The sequence below is a fragment of the Alligator mississippiensis genome, chromosome 11 (genome assembly GCF_030867095.1).
Source record: "Alligator mississippiensis isolate rAllMis1 chromosome 11, rAllMis1, whole genome shotgun sequence".
Lineage (NCBI taxonomy): Eukaryota > Metazoa > Chordata > Crocodylia > Alligatoridae > Alligator > Alligator mississippiensis.
The window spans coordinates 34,946,808-34,967,856 of NC_081834.1; the positions used below are offsets into that span (position 1 = coordinate 34,946,808).

Consider the following 21,049-nt stretch of genomic DNA (forward strand, 5'->3'; position numbering starts at 1 on the left):
ATCTCTCTAGCATTGGAATTTGTCAGGGGCTTTAGGAATATCTAGAAAATCTGCTTGGTGGCTGTTAAAAGTAAACCAATATAAAGGGCTGTGAGACAACGGGACAGATGACTGGAAACATACTACCATGACCCTGTGCAAGTAGCATGACAAACTGTGAAATGGAAAAAAGCCACTTGCCATATTTTTTAAAGCTGTTGTTCAGGAATAGTTGCAGTGACTTTTATCTGTCAAGTCTATTTCAGGCTGTGTTAACTAGCATATGATTTTTAATAAATATGCTTGACTGTATGTGAGCACCAGCCAATTGCAAGCTGTATTGTTAGTAAGCCAATTGGAGGCTACAAAGACTAGGGCTGTGCGAAGCTTCAGTCACTGATTTGATTCAGCAGAGATTTGACCTGATTCGGCAGCTGAATCTCCAAATCTGAATCGAATCAGGAGACCCTTTAATCCCTCCAAATCAAATCAGAATCCTCTGTATCGATTCAGAGAGATTTGGAAAGATTTGATGATTCGGACATAGACACGGTTTTAAATGTTTTTCTACATATCTCAAGGTACCAGACAGCTTGTGAATGCTGAGATGCCTGGGCAGATGGAATGTTCCACGGGACTGTGTGGGGGTCCCCAGAGCGCTTGGTAGTGGACCTAGAAGTGGACCAGAAGCACTTCTGGTCCACTTCTGGGTCTGCTGGGGAGCATGTGGGGGACCCCGCCCCCTAGACTGGTGCCTCCTCAGTCTGGAAGGGCACCTGGGGCCCCCCTGCAGCCAATTGCCGAGCCGGGAGGGTGCAGGGAGGTCCCCCACACGCTCAATGGCAGACCCAGAAGTACTTCCAGTCCACTTCCAGGTTCACACGGAGGGGCTCCCCCACACTCCTGTGGGATGCTCCATCCGCCCCAGATTGGAAGCGTTCACGAGTTGCGCCTGGTACCTCGAGGTATGTAGAAAACACATTTAAAGCTGTGTCTATGTCCAAATTGCTGATTCTCCGAATCAGCACCAAATCTTCAGATTCAAATTTGGCCAAATCGAATCAGGACAGTGATCCAAATCAACGAATCGAATCACTGTCCCTGATTCGGGCCCTATTCGTTTTAGAAATGACTGTGAAGTCTGTCCTAGAATTTTAAATCGCCTCTTTTTCTATGGGGAGTGGACAGGGAGCTTTTCTATGGGAAGCAGAGGGGGAGCTTACAATAAATTAACAACAGTGAATTCCCTTTGAGAGAGGGGAATCCTTTGCAGTGAGAATGGAGTCCAGGAGTTCAGCAATTAATTTTTACATTAAAAGAATAATATTGCTTCATATCTATCTCAAGCTACCTACAAGAGTCACTTTACAGTATATATTCTCAATGCAGGGCTTTAACAATACCATCTATAAGGAACTTAATAAAGCCATGTGCACATGTGGAGATAAAAAACATATTAGCAGTTAAAATATTGTACTGAGGGAGAGATTAGTGTGGCACTACTGGGACAATTTAGGATCAAGTTTATTTTCTATAAATGGCTTTTTTAAAAATCCTACTATTAGTAAAGTTGTGAATTTGTATATTTTCAATATCAATAGAACACCTAGTTTTAATGGATTCCTTAAAAATATTATGAAACCGTTAATAAGTACCTGTCATTGTTCTTTAAAAGGAAACTATAATTTAAGTATCTTGAAGGTGTGCTAAACCCAAAAAATTACCATGTTCTTATCAGTTTGTATTTTTTGTTGGGGGATGGGGGGAACATGTAGATCCAAAGACTCACATGTGACAGTAATAAAGGGATTTGGGATTCAAGCCTCATGGTAAAACCATGTAAATCAAATAACACTTCATGTCCTTTGCATGCATAGGTTTGAGGCAGAAGTATATGCCACTGGGATTGAATATTAAATTATCTTTGCCTTAATGAGGGCCCTTCCTTTGCACCTGTAATCTCACGATACAGTATGTTTGTGAGGTGCACAGTAAATCCTGAAGTAGTACATAATGTTTGCTTACTGAGCTTAATTTGCATAGCAAATATTATGACTACACATTCCTTTTAGTACCTGAAGTGATGCTCACAACACAGGGACTTGGTTTTGTTTTCACTTATTCTGTCATTTTTGTTCCTCTGGTGTAATTCCATTTACATCACTGTAGTGAGCCCCTGTATTACCCCAGTGCATGGGAGGTCATAATCAAGCGTAATAATTGCTTCCAGCTGTTATTTGATACTTTTTGGAACATTCTATTGAGCAATAAGTTGGTGACTGTAATGCAAAACTTTTGTGATTTTAAACTGAAAAATCAGATGCTGTACTTGATTTCCAAACATACGTTCTTCAAAGAGTTGAAAGTGTCTAGCAACACATTGATCCATACCTGAATGTAATAGCAGCATCTGTAGTGAAGATTAGTTAATATCCTGCAGTTTTTCATATTTTGCACAAAAAGAAACCTGGAAAAATGCAAAGAAATAGTACTTTTTGCTAGTCAGTAGGGGGCAATGTTTGCACAAAAAATGTACAGCATTTTGTTGTTCCACCCCCACCTTCTCTGTAGAAAACTAAACTTCTTTGATCTTATTTTCTAATACAGTCATTATCAGGAATATCTGATTCAAACCCACTTTTATAGTTATTTCAGCTTGATTATTAAAAAGGTAGATTATATCCTGTGTTTTAATCTGTAATGAATAGCACTTAGCCAGAAAAGCTCTATCTCCTAGAGCTGATAATATATTTCTGTGCTGCTGGAAAATAACAGTTAAGTATTGTTTATAGCACAGGTAATAACCTCTGAATTATTCATTGCCATGAGTTTCAGAGTTCCTTTGCCCTTTGGTTTTGGTTGGATGAATACCCACAATAAGTCATTTATGCCTGTGTTCTGGAAAATCTCGTTTCCTGATTGATTGTCACTGGAGCAATAGTGAACTACAGAATTCTAAGGAACATGAGTCCCTGTCCAACCCTGCAGCTTTTTCTGTTTTTTAATGAAATGGAAGAAAGATTTCAGTGTTAGTTAAGATTTCTGTTCCTTTATTCTTGGCTTGTTTGTGGTGATGAAGAAAACAGTTTATCTGTAGAACTTACTTTATATAAAATAGGCCTATACAAATCTGTAAAACTTATCTTTGTCTTGCTAAATAAACAGCAGAGCCATCAAACCTCATGTTGGAAACTAACGCTAACTTGAACTAGCAAAAAGTAGGAAAGCAACAGAGATGACCTGATCCTCTCAGTGGACCTGACCCAGTCCTTGAATTTACATGCTGTTGCATGTATGCTGTGGGCTGTGCTCCAGGCTCTTAAATATCCTAATTGTTTTTTTTACCTGAGTCTAAATCTTCTGACTTGTTCTTTCCTTTCTGTTTCTATGTATAATGCTTTTATCAACCTACAGTACTTTTACATTAAGGTTGAAAAATGAAAACCACGAATCACACATGTACATTTTTATATACACACATGAGGACCCGTTTGCGAAACTACTGTCCTTGTGGAGCTAGTTGCTAGAGTGACCATCATTTGTTTTAGCTATTTTCAATATTATAATGTAGCATATCACTGTAGATAGACATTGTGCATTACAAAATGTTGCGATCCCTGCTCAGAATTGCAGCCAGCCCTGGTCTGCACATGGCATTTATCTAGGCACAGCTCTTTAGGTTCTGGATTTGAATATTGTTATAAACATAATTTTATTGACAGAACCCCTACGTGAGCATGGTTATGCTGCAACGTACTTTTTTTTTACATTGATATAACTCCTCTTCCTTTCCTCTTTTAGCTAGTTTAATTGTATATGCACAGTAGGGGGTGGTACAGCTTTAACTATACCAGTCTACCAGTACAGTTAAAACAGTACAACTCTCTAGTGTAGACACAGCCTAAGAAGCTGATCCAACAACTTTTACTCCATCCTGGCTCATGCCATTTGCCTCATTCATGTCAATGAGACTCTGGGTATGATTGTACACAGTCTATATTTTTCCAACAAATGCAATACCTGATGCCAGAGGCAGATCCAGGTAGAGTGCAGTGGCATAGGTTCACCCCTCTATTCAGTCAACCACCATGGAGAAGCAGCAGGCAGGGACTTTTTTTTTTAAGTCCCTAAAGCAAGTAAGAATCTGATTTGCAAATCAGGTTGGGGAACAAAAAGTTATATTTTCCTCTCTCTTCTAGCAGAAGTGACTGCAGATCCCTGGAACCCAGAATCTGTCACAAAGAAGGATCTGCCACATGTTCGCATTGCAAAAATACTCTCCTCCCTTCCCCTCTATCCTCAGCGGCACTTCTCCCAGACTCATTGATGTCTCTGGCTTCCCTGGGAGGCAGGAATTAAGGGAAAGCTCCAGAACACTTCCTGCCCACTCAAGCCTGTCTCTCCTAGGAGCCAGGCTCAGCCAGGGATAGCAGTAGCAGCAGGAAGATCCCCTATAATCCCTGCCAGCCTGAAAGCAAATGCAATGGGTGGGAATCAGCTTGCTGCCCCTGCTGTCTCTAGTTGACTCTGGCTCCACATGCAGCAGCAGGACAGGAGTGGCTCCAGGGTCCCCACACTCCTGGGTCAGCTGGGAACAGCAGCAGGGACAGTGGTGGTTAAGGAAGGAAGGAGAGAATGGCAGGGGAGGACATGCCATGGACCACGGATGAGAAGGGAGGAAGGAAGAAAGATCCTTACCTGCTTGAAGGATGTTAAAAAAAAAGTCTCTGACCGCTGCTCCTGCAGCATGCTCTACCCACCAGCAGGGAGACTGGGAGCCAGGGTGTAGCCACCCCTGCAGCACAGGTCACTGCTCTTGTACCCCCTTTCCAAAATCCTGAATCTACCCATGCCTGAGACTCTGGTACAGATGTGGAAGGCTGCAAGGCCTCATTAGTGAGGATTTTCTGAAGTTATAAGCATTTCAGAGATTTTTTAGAGTGTTAGATGCTTTTTCATCATGTTCCCCTTCTGGCCCTTTCCTTCAGTCTATTGCTTCTCCTGCTGTTTTTTATTCCAGCTAAATCCATTTCTTCTCTCTTGATTTCTTCTTTCCTTCAGCGGTGATCCCTTTGACTGACTCAGAACACAAGTTACTGCCTTTGCACTTTGCGGTTGATCCTGGGAAAGACTGGGAGTGGGGGAAAGATGACAATGATAACACCAGACTGGCCAAGTAAGACCTCACTGTGACTCTAAGATTAATAGTACAGGGTCTTGAACCTGCAGAATATATATATATATATATATATATATACATATATCGTGGCATGTGCTAATAGAGAGGACTTTGTTCATGTTCTCTCTTGATTTGAGGAAAAAAAAAAAGCTGGGTGGGTCTCAATTCTGTTACTGTGATATGAGTTACCATTGCTCTGAACAGCTTCTCTCTTGGTAAATATAAGCATCAACTTTCCTCAGATATAAGTTTTTAAACTAATTAATCTATCTGTTTTCTTTCCTCTTTCTTTTTCTTCCTCAGTTTGATTCTGTCTCTGGAAGCAAAGCTTAATCTTCTGCACAGCTACATGAATGTAACTTGGATACGCATACCATCTGAAACACGGGTAAACCTCCATTTGTCTAAACAACGTGAGGCACCTGGCCTAGAGTCAAGTGTATGCTGACAGGGTAGGATGTAGGGTTTGCCTAACTGTACAACCACCTGAAGAATGGAACAGTTCAAGAGGCCCAAGGCCTGTTGTAGTTCAGTGAGATTGGGATTAGACATGTACATTTTCTGTCTAATTTTTTAAAGCCTTCTATAAAACAGTTGCCTGGTCCTTTTTGCAATAAATTCTTCTTGCTGAAAAGCAGCTTCTTGTGGAAAAGTAAGAGAGCAGTAGAGATGAGATTACAACAGCTTTTCTTCTACCACAATGAAATTATTTTTCTTTTCTTCTTGCCTAAGACACACTTTAACATATTTAATGTTCTCCTGAACTATTTAGACTTTACCCCCCCTCTCCCCTGTTGTCCCAGGAAGTTCATTTGCCCTTTTTTCAGCACCAAGAGCCAAATTTGACCCCATTTCTTTTATACACACTAAAAACTCCTGGCTTCACATTTTCACTAAAAGGTGCCTGAAAAGCCACAAGTTGTTGCCAAATTGGTAGCCTGGCACTATGGGAGGATGGAGCTGGTGCATACCTAGGGCACCAACATGAAAGCAGCCATACAACACTCCTATGCAACTTACATGGAATGAAATGGGGGTTAGTTATTCTGGTAGCTGATGGTGACAGAGAGATGGGATGAGGAGAGGAAATGAGAGTGTGGAGAAAATGGCAAGGGTTTTTAAGAGTGTAAAAAGTTAAATTTTTGCACAATTTCCCTTACATGTTTAGGGTGCAAGAGTTTTTAAAAGATCCAGGAAATCATGGAAGGGGAAAGGGGCTAGAGAAAATTGAACATCCATATGTTTCATAGAAGGGAGCACTGTAAAGGTGTTCACTTGTCACATGGTGCCCTGGTGAACATCTCTGGTGATCAAAAGGCGTGCAGATGTTTGTACTCTATCTATAATAAGAAGCCAGGTCACAACCTGGAAATGGTTCTAGGCTGAGGCTCCCCAGTGATGCAGAAAAGGACTAAGGAGCTTTACTGTTTACCTTGTTGTACTAAAGTTCCTCATTTAGTGATGTATTCTGTATCCTTTTTGCAATGTCATGTTGGAGAAGATGCAGCCTTTGGTCCTCATGCTTGACAAGGCTCTTGAGCTCTGATTTAGTAGTTTGTGAATATACCTGGTTGCTATGTTCTTTTTTGGTGTTGGAGTGCTCTAAGCCCTTGAAGTAATACAAGTCAAGTAGAGCACAACAGAAATGCAAGCTAGCCAAGGCATGACTTTTGCCCTCAGACCCTGATCCTTCCTTTTCCTGTCCATGATGTTCCTTCTCCTCTGACCTCAAATTTCCTTCCTTCTCAGTTCTCTTCATTGGTCCAAGCACCCCCTGATAGTTCCCACTGCAAGCAAGTCTCTTTTTCTTATCTCTTTCATCTACCATGTCCAGTTAATCCCCCACAGTTTCCGACAACCCGATGCAGTGACAGATCCCCATAGTCCCACCTGCAGTCTGTCTACTTACTTTGAGATTACCTCCCTCCTAACAGATTTATGCCTTTGTTTTCCCACTGTGTTAACCTGTCTGCAGGGCCATTAGCATTGCTGTGGCTGAAAAACTTTCAATGCTTTTTCATTCCTTGACAGCGAAGGATGGAGATTTGTTTTTTGAAATGGTTATGAACTTGTTTGAACTTTGCAATGAAGCAAACTCCTAAAGAGAAATCCTAGGTTAACAGAAATCTGTGGCAAATATCCTACTGATTTCAAAGTCAGCAAAGTTTTACTTCTAGTGTAGGGGCGGCACCAGCCTCTTCCCGGTGTGGGGACTGAGGTGGACTAGACAGAAAATTGGGTGGGGGGGCTGTGCTATACATCTTCTGGCTAAACATACTTATTTGTTTTTTAACAATAACCACTTAAGGCGCCCTGCCTCTGTGGGCAGGAGCGGGGCAGGCTCAGCTGTGCAGAGCAAATGGCAGCAGCGCAGTGGGGAGGCAGGGGGCTTTGACAGGGGGCAGCACTGGCTATGGGGGTGCTAAGGCGAATTTTGGAGTGGCTATAGCCCCCCCCCAAAAAAAAACCACTCCCCCCAGTGCCACCCCTGCTCTATTGCTTGATGAAATAAAAGTTAAATCATACTATTTCTTGCTTCCAATATTTAGTGTTTCAGTAATATAAAGGATAAGCTTGTACATATATAACTCAAAAGATCTGCAGCTGTTTCTGTTGTTTATATGAGCATCTGTTATTTACATCAGAAAAGGAGAGCCAGCAAGCTATAATATATTAAATCACTCAACTGAGAGCATAACTACATTTCAGTTGCACTTTTCTGAACGGCCAAGGTCATGAAAAACTAGCTATGGATGAGTTGATTTTGAGTAGGTAAGCAAGATGCACATAGTAATTCCCCCGTAGAGGTGCAGCTCTTCCTCTGTGAATTCCATCCCTGTGCAGAAGGTCATCACAAGCTTTAATTAGAGTACTGAATTGATGTATAAGCCCAGTTCCAGTTCTCTGCACAGGAGTGAATTTTACTTGGCATTTCTCATTAATTAAATATTTTGTGTTTATGTTGGTGGATGTGTGAGACTTGATGCTCAACATACTCAATACCCACTGTAGTCTTTGAGTGCAAAGAGCACTTATGGCACTTGGCATCTCTTAGCAAATGATCCACCGAGTGAACCCTTTTTCAAAGTTTATACAGACAGGTTAGTCTGGTTTCTTTTTAACTCTGGAAGTTTATTTTTATTCCTGGGGTTACAAATGAAATGAGCTTGTGGTCTCAGCTGAGTTTCTAGTATATATGGTGTCTATCATCAGTGGAGTTCCACAGTTAAATATGACTGGCAACATCTGTTCAGGGGAGGCAGAAGACTAGTGTGAACAGTGTTGGGCCTGTACAATGAAAAGGTTAATTAAATTTACAAAAAAAAAAGCAGTGACTTTTGCTAGGCTAAAGAAAAAATTCAAAGCAGAGGTGGTGTTGCTGCTGCTGTTGTTAAGCTATTCCTTATGCAAAATCATTTAATTGTATCTAATTTTAATTACTTTCCTTCAACAGGCCCCTTTGGCTCAGCCAGAATCTCCAACTGCTTCAGCAGGGGAAGATGTTCAGTCTCTGGCTGATTCAATGGACTCAGACCGAGACTCCATCTGTAGTAATTCCAATGGCAATAATGGCAAAAATGGTAAAGAAAAAGAAAAGGAGAAACAAAGGAAAGATAAAGACAAAAACAGGACGGATTCAGTTGCCAATAAGCTTGGAAGCCTCAGTAAAACCCTAGGAATTAAGCTGAAAAAGAATATGGGTGGGCTTGGGGGGCTGGTGCATGGCAAGATGAGCAGAGCAAATTCAGGAAACGGGAAGAATGGTGACATCGTAGACAAAGTCAAAGAGAAGAAGTCTAAGTCCCGCAAAGGGAGCAAGGAGGAGTCAGGACAGTCTGCAAGCACTTCTCCTTCTGAAAAGACAACTCCATCTCCTACTGACAAAGCAAGCAACTCACCCACTGAAAAAATGAACTCAAAGTCCCTCTCTGACAAACAGTCTGACCCATGGAAGTACAGCACCGATGTGAAGCTCAGCCTCAACATTTTGAGAGCTGCCATGCAAGGTGAACGCAAGTTTATTTTTGCTGGCCTCCTACTGACCAGCCATAGACATCAGTTCCACGAGGAGATGATAGGTTACTACTTGACCAGTGCCCAAGAGCGCTTCAATGCAGAGCAGGAACAGAAGAGAAAGGAGGCTGAGAAAAAGGCTTCACTCAATGGGTCATCCAGCAGGAAGCTGGAACAAGAAGCATATTCAAAAGAAAAGTTGGAAACATCTCCTCAGGACAGGGCATCACCAGTCTTGCCTCAAAGCCATACAACTCAACTGGTTTTAAAGTTTAAAGATCGCACTAGTCCCACTCCTGGGTCATTTTCTTCACCTAGTAATGGTGCTAAGAAAAGTGGACCCATTCCAGTATCTGCCCACTATAGCCATACTCCACCTGTTCAAAGGCAAAGCGTTATCCATTTGCATGATGTCAACTCCAAGCCATCAAGCTTCCAAGATGATACCTATAAGCCAGTGGTTGGCACCTTAAAAACCTGTGCCACGTATCCCCAACAGAATAGATCACTGTCTTCACAGAGCTATAGCCCAGCCCGGATAGCAGGTATCCGCACTGTGAACACAGTGGAATCACTGAGCTACACTATGCCTACTGAACATAAGTCGCAGACATATACAAATGGGTTTAATACCGGTGATATTAGAGACTGCTTAGAATATGCTGATGAGGAGGCACCTCAGACCTGGTTGAACAATGATAAAAATCGAGGCAGAAGCACAGTTTGCCCTATTTATTCCATTCAGCAGAACCGCTGCAAAAAGGAGAACTGTTCCTTTTATGGTCGTCCTGAAACTGAAAATTATTGTTCATACTGCTACAAAGAAGAGTTAAAGCGCAGGGAGAGAGAAAGTAAGGGACATAGGCATTGAGGACTGTCAGGATCCTTCCCTGACTACTTAGGTTCACTCTTTTCTTACTTATGAAGTAAATAGTGATGGATTATAGAAAAAGGAATCCTAAAAAGGGAATGATGGTACATAATGTCTAGTTCGTCTCTTTTTCAGGTCAATGCAGAAATAAGAGGATTAATTTATCATAAAAATGTATTGTTTTCCATTTGGTCAGTGTCTTTTTTTACATACACTGGTGAGCTGAAAGGTTGTTTACTCCTTTGTCAGTGCTGTGAATACGTTTGGTCAAAAATTTACTAATGGTGCCTGAATTTACACTGACATCACTCAGGTAGTAGAATGATAGGGAAAAGTCATAATGTTGGCATTGTCATAGCATAGCATCTGCCTCTGATACATTTGAAATTGTAGAGCCATCATAATGCCAGTAGTATTTTTTTCTCAGTGACAACAACATTTTTCATGACCCTTTTTTGGAAGGGCAGTAATTTTGCACACTGCTTATTTTTTAACATATCAACACATTTCTTTCTTATAAACCCTTTGTATTCATTTTAGTCTGAAATGCAATCTCTTCGGAGCATGTGACTGAAGGTCTGGACTCATGAGGTCTCTATCTTTATAGCTGTAGTTTCTGTTGGATTTTGTTTGGCTCTTTCAGGAAAGTGTCAGTTGGGCTGTTTGTTTGCTTGTTGATATCTAGACACATTTTGGATGTTGTGGGGAAAAATATGGTGTCTGTTGTACACCATCCAATAATCTTAGCATATGAATCCAATAACTAACCAGAAATTTGTGGAATAATCCAGAGCAGGGTGAACTATTCAGCAGAGGTAATATGTAACATTAATTTAATTTCCTCTATCCATGATCTGACCTCAATTTTTAGTAATTTGTTAATTCACCAAAATTACAAGATAGTGGTCTTCGCAAAACTAATTCCATCTAATTTCATCTACACATTACTTCCATTCTGTTGGCAACAACTATTGTTTGAGTCATCTGTACTGACTGACACACCTCCACAAAGAGCTTCCCAGATGGCTGTGAAATTCCAGCATGAATACTCTTTCAGCTGTCAATTTACACAAGTCTTCATGTCCTAATATTTCAGTAAGCATTTATGACACTCCTCCTCCTTTTGAAAATACAATTTCGAGCGTTTGTGACAAGCAGATAGATGGGATCACACATACTATCTGGGTAGATTTGTGGGGAGTATGTCTACAAGTTTTTCTGACTACATGATTTGTATTTTTTACCACCAAACAATGCAAATAAGGAAATAAAATTGGAGTTGTTCGTGCAGTTACATTTGTAAGGAAACAATGACTCTCTATCCACCTACATTTGTGTTGAAGGGCCATTTCCTTAACAACTCTGTTAATGGTGATTCTCTGCCACGGTCAGGATCATGAGTCCAGTTTCATTCAAATATTGAATAGCATTTTTCCCAGGCCACAAGAGGCTTAGACCCTAATTTTCATCTCACTTTCACCCAATAATATTTAGCTGAAGTGAAGTTACTCCCAATTAACTTTCATGCAAATGCAAAGACATGCTCTAAAACCCTGATTTAACCAATAACTTACACTCATACTTAACTCCATTCTTCTCAAGAAAATAAGTAACGTTTACATTACTTGTATGCCCTTCATTCAGTGGGATTCTGGCAGTTGGTTAAAGTTAAGCACATACTTATATGCTTTGTTGAATCAGAGACTTAACCAGGCAGAGAGAAAAAGAATTTATAAAAATCGAATAGGTAATACCTGGCCTAGCTCCTTAATGAATCCAGACCTGCGTTTCATGTGTTTAGCAGTCTTTGGAACATACAGTGAATGTTATTGAACTTGCATCCATTTTTCATGAATGGGACATGTTATCAGACTTAATGAATTGTTCAAACTCCCTTTGTATGATTCCTCCCTAAGGTGTGCAAGTTTCTTGAAATCATGTCCTTACTGATATGCAGTGTTCTTTTTCACTTAGCTGTGGTGATTACATATAGTTCTCATTGCCAAAGAAATCTGTGATTTTTAAATCATGTTAAAGCAAATTGAGCACGCTTGACTCTGTTTGTTATGTTGGAAGAGACAGAAACTAGAAGGGACAGAAACAAATTGAATAAAAGAAAGAAATATTAAAGAATGTTTAGAGCCTTAGAATAGCAGTAACATTTGGAATGCCTAGAAATGCTTTTTTATAAAGCTAAGCCTGAAAAATTGGCAGAAATGGATACCAGTCCATTTCATTCAGCTGTGACATTTCTGGGTAAGAAGAAATATGGTAACAGCACACACTTAACAATTACATCTTTTGCTTGTTTAAACCTTTTAAATAAATTAATTTTGCCTATAGGAAGTTTTAGGATGCACTGCACCTGAAAGGAGGTGGGAAAAGTTTTACAGAAAAATCAACATTTATACAAGTGATAACTTTATCTCCTTATTATTGAACAGATTAAATCCTTAATTTAGAATATTTTCCACATTGAATTGACTGGCTGAATAGTCACAGAATTATATCAGAATTATTCTAGAGTTCTCTTTATCATTCGTGGAAAATTCTTGATAAGTTTCCATGATTCTTATCAGTAAGAATGTATTTCTTAAAGTCTTTAGAGTAAACCTATCATGCTGTAATAATGATAGGCACAATTAAACAGGAGTTCCTTTCCTCAGCAGCCCATCCTTGATACCCCATGGTTAATTTACTCAGGACAGTTTTAAAAACTTTTTCCCAGCACCCCTTTCTACTGCTGACCTTTACATTTGACAGCTCTTAAAGAGATTATTTTGAAATTGGCCATTGCTTGCCAAATCTTCTCTCTCCACTGTCTAAATGTTCTTTAATCCATTTGTGTCCCCACAGTTTTGCCTTCCTTATTCCTGAACAGAAATCAGACTTTATCCCATTCACTTCTATGATTTATTTAACACAGACACTGTGTTTGGCACTATACAGTCCAAATAATTAAATATTTGAGCTCTATTGAGCTTACAGCATAGAGTCAATATTACAAACATTATGGTGAATACAGCTTGTGGCTTATGTCCATCAGCAATAAAACAAAATACACACCAAGGAATTAGATAGGGAGAATACCCATTGGCTTCATTTTTTGCTGTTCTTTTGCATAAGTAGTATATTTGTCAACCCTTTTGCCCTCTCTGATTCTGGAACAAGCGTAAGTCCCAGGTTGATGAGTATCGTGTGTCCCACTCTGTGCTCGATCCATAGGAAAGCACATGTCAGTTATAGCTCTTGGCTGTTTAGATTTCTGGAGGTTTCCCCTTCAATCCCAGGTGCTAGCTGATGGTGGCTATGCTACCAGTGAGATATTTTACCTTTCTGATTTAATTTTGTGCTCTCTGTCCATGATACAGCACCTCTGCATGTCAGCCCATGATTTCTTTACCTCAAGCGAGAGCGCCTTCTTTTAAATGTAACTTGCAGTTTTGAGAAAATTGTGGTGTACATGTGGAGCTTGAAGCCATGAGAGAATGTTGTATTTTCTCACATACAGCATGCCCCAGAATATGATGCACACCTTATTTTTGAAAGGCAGAATGAAGGGGAAAAAATCTTTCCTTGCAGTAACTGAGTAGTAGCAGCTAGGGAGCTGAGCCTGCTGCCTGGAGCCCATGTTGATAAGCAGCAGAAATTGCTCTTACTCTACTTTCTCACATTCAAGGCACACACCAATTTCCAGAAGTTGTATTTGTGGGGAAAAGGTGTGTGTTGAAAGAGAGAAAATATATTATTTAAATATGTTATCATCCACTTCTCGGGGGTTAAAGCCCCACTTTTAATAAAAGCTACATGCAAATGCAAAAATGTATTCATAGGAGAAATGTAGGTTAGAGGAAGTAGGTATTGTTTAGATGTTTTTAATATGTAGCTACTTCTTTTACTCTAAACTCTTTAAACAAAAAACTTCTTAGGCAAGTGTTTTCTCTTGTTCATCAATTCTTTCCAATTCAAAGGTCTGTTCATGGTTAAAAAAAAAAAAAAAAGCCTATCATTCATACTAAGTCTCAGTCGCACTTTACATTGAAGTTCCATTCCTAAGCAGCATATAAAGGGCTACTAAAGGAGCAATGGCTGTTATAAGGACATTTCAGAGATAGGCAGCTTGTTTTGTCAAGGCAATAAGCGCATCCAGAGGAGAGTGTCACAGATTATTGTAACGTATGTTGGATATACTCACCATTGATTATCAGTAATGTATTAAGCTTTATAAACTGCTTATAAATGCACTATCAATATAAAGTGTGACCAGGCTTTCTCTAACAATTAATAGGCTCTTCTTCCATGTTAACTTAAAAGATAACATACAAAAAGGTTCTAAAAAGAGATTCTTCCTCAAGCATGTTTTGTGATGCGTGTTTATTAAGAACTTTTTCTAGACCAGGTCAAGGCTTGGGAGTTCCCTTAAACGCACAAAATTCCATGATGACAGCAGCCTTTCATGATGTAAGAAGTGTTGAGGGGCCACTTAGCATAGCCTGAAGCTGATTAATTGCTTGCTGAGACAAGCTGCCTCAATGGAGATCAGAACAATCTGCTTGTACAACAGCAGCCTTTGTTCATCTGTAATGCGTGATTGCATCCAGGTTTGTTATAGTCTTCTTGTGCCGAAAGTGTTCATATCAAATAATGCATGCAAACTGGGCTGCCAGAACATTGTCCTTAATGTCCCTAATCCTGCAAACTGTTAGACACACCCTCAGCCTTATGATGCACAGTAATAGTCTGCCTGACATCAGTGAGCCTGCTTCAGTGCAGACAATTGGTAAACATGTTGATGTCTGTGGCATCAAGTCTAAAATTTGGCCCGTTTAGATCAAATGCCTCCTCATCTTCCTTAGGCAGAGTTTCCCAGGGAACCTGTGAGAATTTTGCCTGAGGAGTAGTAGACAGGACTTTGCACACCTCTCAATCCTGAATAAGGAATCATTGTCTTCATAACATTCAGAATATTTTATGCATCATTGAACATTCAGATCCTGATGGAAATAGACCAAAACCCAGAAACTAATTGACCTTGATTGTAAGAGGCTTTTCGGCATAGTCCATTTTAAGTCTCTTTCAGTGTACTTACAGGTATATTTGTTTCAAATGATGGCAACTTTCATGGAGTATCACCAAATAGTATAGAGCATAGACTTTGAATTATTGCAGTAAACTATACTATTTTTAAATTTAATTTGCACATTAATTTCCTGTATATATGACTAAAAACAGTATATTGTTAAAACAAAAGAAGAAAGAAAGGTGTTTGTAAGTGTGTTCTGTTTGAAGATTTAAGGCTGTATTATGTTGGAATTTTACAAGCCAAGTTAAATTGTAATATAGAAATTATTTTTATATTATTTTCAAAATATGCTACAGAGCAATATTTTGCGCCTTTATTATAAACAGGGTTGTCATTTTAATAGGTTAACTTCAGAAATACTGGTAGACATTAATCATGAAAAGAAAGCTTTGTAAATGTTCTCCTAATTTCTGACTGCTTTTTGTCCGTTGTGCACTCCAGTGTCTGTTGAAAGTTGGAATATACAAATGTTTTTTATTGAAAAGCTTTAAATTTGTGTTTATATATTTTGGTACAGTACTACTCCTTCCCTTGCATTCTCTTGACTTAAACTCATGCCCTCTTTTATAAGGAGCTTCAGTGTCATAAATTTACCTAGAGGTTTTTCTTCCCAAATGAAAAAGCCTTCTGCACGGACTGTTGAGCTGAGATTCATAACTCATTTTGAATCGACCAGACTAGATTTATTTGGGTTTTTAAAAATTGTATTAATTAATTATTATTCCTAACAAATAAATTAGAACAAGATTTCAAAGCTAGTGTAATAATTAGCTATGCATGGAGAAAATCACTCTAGATTGTAGAGATGTCAACTTCTAAATGGTAAATTGTATCTTATTATATATTGCTTTCCAATGTATGTACACTGACACTCAATTTGAATATCAGCTTAAATTATTCAGATTTTATTTCTTTATAGTATTTCATGCCGTACATATCAATATCTGAGAAACTTTACAAAAAAAGAAGACTGTAACTAATGTATACCTAAATCACAATTCCAAACAGTTTTTAAAATGTAGGAAGTTGTATGTATTGCAACCAAAATTTTCAAATTTCAGCTCCTGAAATAAGGACCCTGAAAATGTATTTGGCCTAATAAAATGAGTGGCCTGATTTTAAGAGGTGCTGAACATTGACTTCAATGGGAGTTTATACTTCATTGATGACTTCAGGAAATCAAGTCAGCTTAGGTGCCTAAAGGTGAATATTTTTTCCAGCCTGTATTCATGGTGTTTCAATACAGTTCTGCCCTCCCCCCCCCCCTTTTTTTTTTTGAATCAATGAAAATTATATTCACCTTTAGTGATTATCAGTTTGTATATAAATAACTGCAATCATTTATAAAGTGATTGCTTGGATATGGAGAAACCTGCCTTGTACTGAAATACAGTATAATTGTCCATTTAATACCTATTATTAGGGCTAGGATTCCTTGGCTTGTTAGGGGACCGTGTCTTTAGGGTTTTTTCTTGCAAAGCATGATCATGACAATTTGTTTTTCTTGCATGAACATGCTGGTTTTTGATCAGTCTGTTTTACTTCCCATTACCTGAATGCGTGTACTGTACCAAGGGAATCTAAATGGCTGATGCGCATTTGCACTGTGGAACATATGGCGTAGGTAAAAGCCACCATGTTCCGAACAGCCTTAAAGTTATGGCTCTCTGGGGACTGAGAGTCACTTAACTGGATGCAGCCTCTGTCCCCAACTCCTCATTTAACCATGACTGTAAATTGCTCTAGTCTGCTATAGCCTTCATAATTATGTTTTGCTGTAAAACTGTCTGCTTTGTATGGTTGTTTGCAGCACATGGAGTTTTTAAAGACAGTGTTCTTGAAAGTTACAATTCTTTGATAAGTGTCTATGTGACAGAAAACCTTAATGAAAAGGAGCAGGAAAGGGAGTAAAGCAATTAGGTAAATGGTGGGTAAGAGAGTAACCATGGCAACAAAATGTTTTGAGGAGACTATAGTTCCTGATATGAAAAACCATTGTCTGCCTAAGCTGATGTTTTGTGGATCATTTCACATAGACTCAGAAAACATAGATGAACAGCCAAGCGTTGTACTTATGTAAAGGTTCAAATCTTTGAATTCCTTGCAAAGGCTCTTTGAGGGAGGAAAAACTGTGATTTTTCTCCCCTTCCAGAGCAAAACAAATTCACTTTACCTGTAATGTCTGAAATGGAGAGGCATGGCAGAATGGTTTGTACTAAAGCAGCACCTAAATGTCCCCATTTCATAATGATGTTTGCTTTTTGTTTGACCCTTTTAATGCTTTTTGTTGTAGTAGAAAGCAGTCAGTGACCTGAATTCTCCTCTTGATTACACATGCATTTGATATCAGCATAATGATGAGGTTACACAGCTGCAACCAAGAGGAGAAGGTGGCCCTGCACGCCTGTCTAATGTACAGGAGAATCAAATTAGAAGGCTTACATCATTGGCACCCAAACATTGCCTAAGCAAAGGCTGGGTTGGCAGTTTGCCAGGAATCTGAGCGCTCTGCTTAATTTGATCAAAACAGAAAAGACTAAGCTGCCCTCATCTTTAATATGGATACCCCCCACTGGGATTGTCAGCCTCTCCATATTAAATACAGTATCGGTGGAATGCTGCCTTGTACAACCCTACCTGCCTGCACTTAGGTTATGCCAGGTTAAGTAACTCAGAAGGTTTTTTTCCCTCACTCTTACTAAAATACGTAGGGGATCTGGCAAAAAAACCCGTGACCGATATTCTCTCTCTCTCTCTCTTTTAAGAACATTGAGATTGGGCAGGACTAAGCAGGGGTAGTTAAGTAACCATTGTCCCTCAACATTGCTATTATCTGCCTTCATGTTTTAATATTGAGAACCCTATAGTGATGGGGTGGTTTTATCATCTGTTCAAGACTGAGTACTGGAGCATTTGTAAAATGTATATCATGATTATAGAGTATAGAAAGCACTTTTCCCTCCGAGCTTCTCAAAGAGCTTTGCATGCACACAATACAAAACGCAGTTCATTCAGCCTAAGCCAAGGAGAACAAATAGGATTTAAGCCTAAATTAAATAACAAATGGAATTAGCCACACAGACCTCAGTAGACAGGAGCTCCAAATTGGAGTCTCATACCATGTTGACATTAACAGTTTGTACAGGACTTTGCCCCAATTAACTAGATTAGGTTTGTACTCTTCCCCAGGGGAGCAATAAATCTTTCCCTTTATTTCCCAACCCATCATTCATCCTGGTAAACTTCCTGTTACATTCAGAGAATGCTTGTGCTTCCATAAATTAAATGTAGACATTTTGTTGTGAAGCAGTTTTTAAAGCCATATATAGCTTTTGCATTTTTACATTTCAGTTTTCTGTTTGTTTTTTGGTGGCAAAAAACTGTTATGCATATTTCATTGTGCCCTACAATGACTGTTGCATGAATGAAAGACTTTACTCTTTGTAGACAGCCTCCTTGCTCCTCCTTGATGTTTGTGATTGTAATTATTCTTCATAGAAAGTACGGATCAAGCTTTGAAAATCTAGACAGTGTTTACATGGATTCTCGACCTTTGATGTACATTTTCTATTGCATGGGTCTTTATGGTTTAAGCCAGATGCATCTCAAGCAGGGGCAAGACTTTTAGGATACTCCTCTAATGAATACATTGTATATTAGAGTTATACACACCTAATTAATATGGTCACCTTATTATCAACAACTGTTACATGACCTACCAGCAGAACTCCCTGCATATCTTCCTACATGTGGATAGCATTCTTTCTTTTTCTCTTTAAGCCTCTACACAGATCTTAGTTCTGTCCTTAATGCAAAATCGCAATTCAAATCTTTGTGAGTTCTTCCTGAGTAGAGAAGATTTGGCTTTCTGTGTTCAATGTACATGTGCAAGCAACAGTTTGATTGTGCAAGTATTGAAATAAACTGGCTGCCACCCCTTGGACTCACTGAAGTCCTTTCAATGGCAAGTTGAAAAACTTTCTTCAATTTTAACCAAAGTTAGGTAACATAAAATCTTAAATATCAGGACAGGTGATGCAACTCTTTTTCATAACTTAAAAAACTCCAAATTTTTAAAACTTGTTATAACTGTAGAGTAAATATATTTATACTAGAGTCCCTCCTTTAAAGAAAGATTGTAGTTGGCACCCACCACTGTTTAAATAAGTGCTAACACAGGAATGACATAAGATGCATTAATTTTTCTAAGGCAAGAATTAAGTTTTTTGTACTCAAATAATCATTCTCATTTTTCAAAGTTTGATCTTAGTTTATTATTGTCATTTATCAATTTCTATGGGTTTAGCAGAGGATTGTTTTGGAATGAAAAATTTATACATAAAACAAGTATATAAAAGATGTATTTAAAGTTGAGGTGACTTTCCAGGTTTCTCTGTATGTGATAATTTTAATCTAAATGTTCATCCCACGTGAAAGAAGCTGATTGATCTTCTCCCTACCCTTTTAGTAGTTCAGTGATATAATTAGTTGCCATCACTTTCATCTACAGATAAAACGTGATCATTTTTCAACTGCTTCCCAAGTCATTAAATTGATTGTTCTGAAGAAATGTGAGCATTGAATAATGTTAAAGGTAATGAATATTTTTTTTGCCGTGGAAAGTGTGAGTTCTCGAGAATCTTTTCTACATAAAATTTTCATTCTGATTAAATTTAATTGTTATTTTTAATCTGATCCATTCTTTGACAAAGATGACGTGTAAGAGCTGTTTTTAGCAGTTGGATTGTTACTTTGTAAAGTATTAAAGCACTAAACCAATTTTTGCAATAGGTAGTAAATCTTGCTTTCGTTTCGGAAAACTTCCAGTTATAACTGTCGCACTTTTTATAGCGGAATTGTATTTAATTTCTTTCTTTTATGAAAGATTACTACAAGTAACTGATAGCTCTGTAATCTGTGTGAATTGGCTTCTCCATTATTTGAAATAGAGAGAAGCTATGATGCCTATTCAATAAAATTAACTTATTTGTAAAGTATCAGTTTGTCTGAATTCTTGTGGAAACTTTTTTCCTGTACTGTATTCTTCAGTGGGATGCTGGCACAGCATGTTGGCATACCAGATAAGCAGCCAGGCAACATGGAGAAAATCCTTAGAATGTTAATAAGTTCATCATGAGATTTCATTGTCGTATGAAAGCCACCTAGTTTTTCATTTTCAGAATTAAATTGCCTAAATTTTATCACAATCTAGTGCTAAAATAGGAAAAATCACAGAGAATTCATTTCCAGGGCTCTTTGAATATCATTTTATTCCAGATCACGATATTAATAGATTCCTTTGTAAAGTCAGAAAGGATCCTGGTGACCCTCTAGACTGACCCTTCTGCATGATAGACCAAATGACATGGATACATTCAATAATTCTAGATTTACCTAGAGGATTCTTTAGTGGGGAGAACCCACATCAACCATCAGTCAGTTGTTCCTGTTACACCTTGTTTCTAGCCTGAATTTGTCTTGCAGCTGCTAGCCATTAGATCTTAATATATACCTCTGTCTTGCTAAATTGAAAAGACCATAGACAGCCCATTAGAGACTGATCACATTAACCCTTAAATATCTCTCAGTTAAACTAAACAGGTTGAGCTCCTGTAGCTTTTATGTAACTTTGTCATGTTTTCCATGGCTGTCCCAAACCTCTCTAAATTTTGGATAAATGGATTGTGGGCACAAAAACTGGACTGGCTAATTGTCTAAATGATGTGTTCAGTTTCAGACAAGAATTCAAAGAAGTCCTGTGGTCTCTTACATGCAGGAAGTCAGAACCAGTCATTACAGTGGTTCCCATTGGCTTTATGATCTAAGGGAGCAGACACACAATCCATTTATTATTATGTATTACATTGATTTTACTGCATAGTATGAGTTGAGCAGGCATACAATGCACAATGCTACTACCTAG

The 21,049-nt window shown here is 38.7% G+C and overlaps 1 protein-coding gene across 9 annotated transcripts in view; it reads left to right on the forward strand.

Moving 5' to 3' along the window:
- OTUD7A (OTU deubiquitinase 7A) overlaps positions 1-20,123 on the forward strand; it is a 306,759-nt gene extending 286,636 nt beyond the window's left edge. For 8 of the 9 annotated variants that reach the window (XM_059714799.1, XM_059714800.1, XM_059714795.1 and 5 more), the window contains 3 exons: positions 5,041-5,155; positions 5,462-5,546; positions 8,613-20,123. In XM_059714799.1, coding sequence (XP_059570782.1) covers positions 5,041-5,155; positions 5,462-5,546; positions 8,613-10,043 — 1,631 coding nt within the window. In that variant the 3' untranslated portion in view covers positions 10,044-20,123. The remainder of the gene's footprint in view (positions 1-5,040; positions 5,156-5,461; positions 5,547-8,612) is intronic. The other variant, XM_059714805.1, reaches the window with a different exon arrangement.
- The last annotated feature ends 926 nt before the right edge of the window (positions 20,124-21,049 follow it).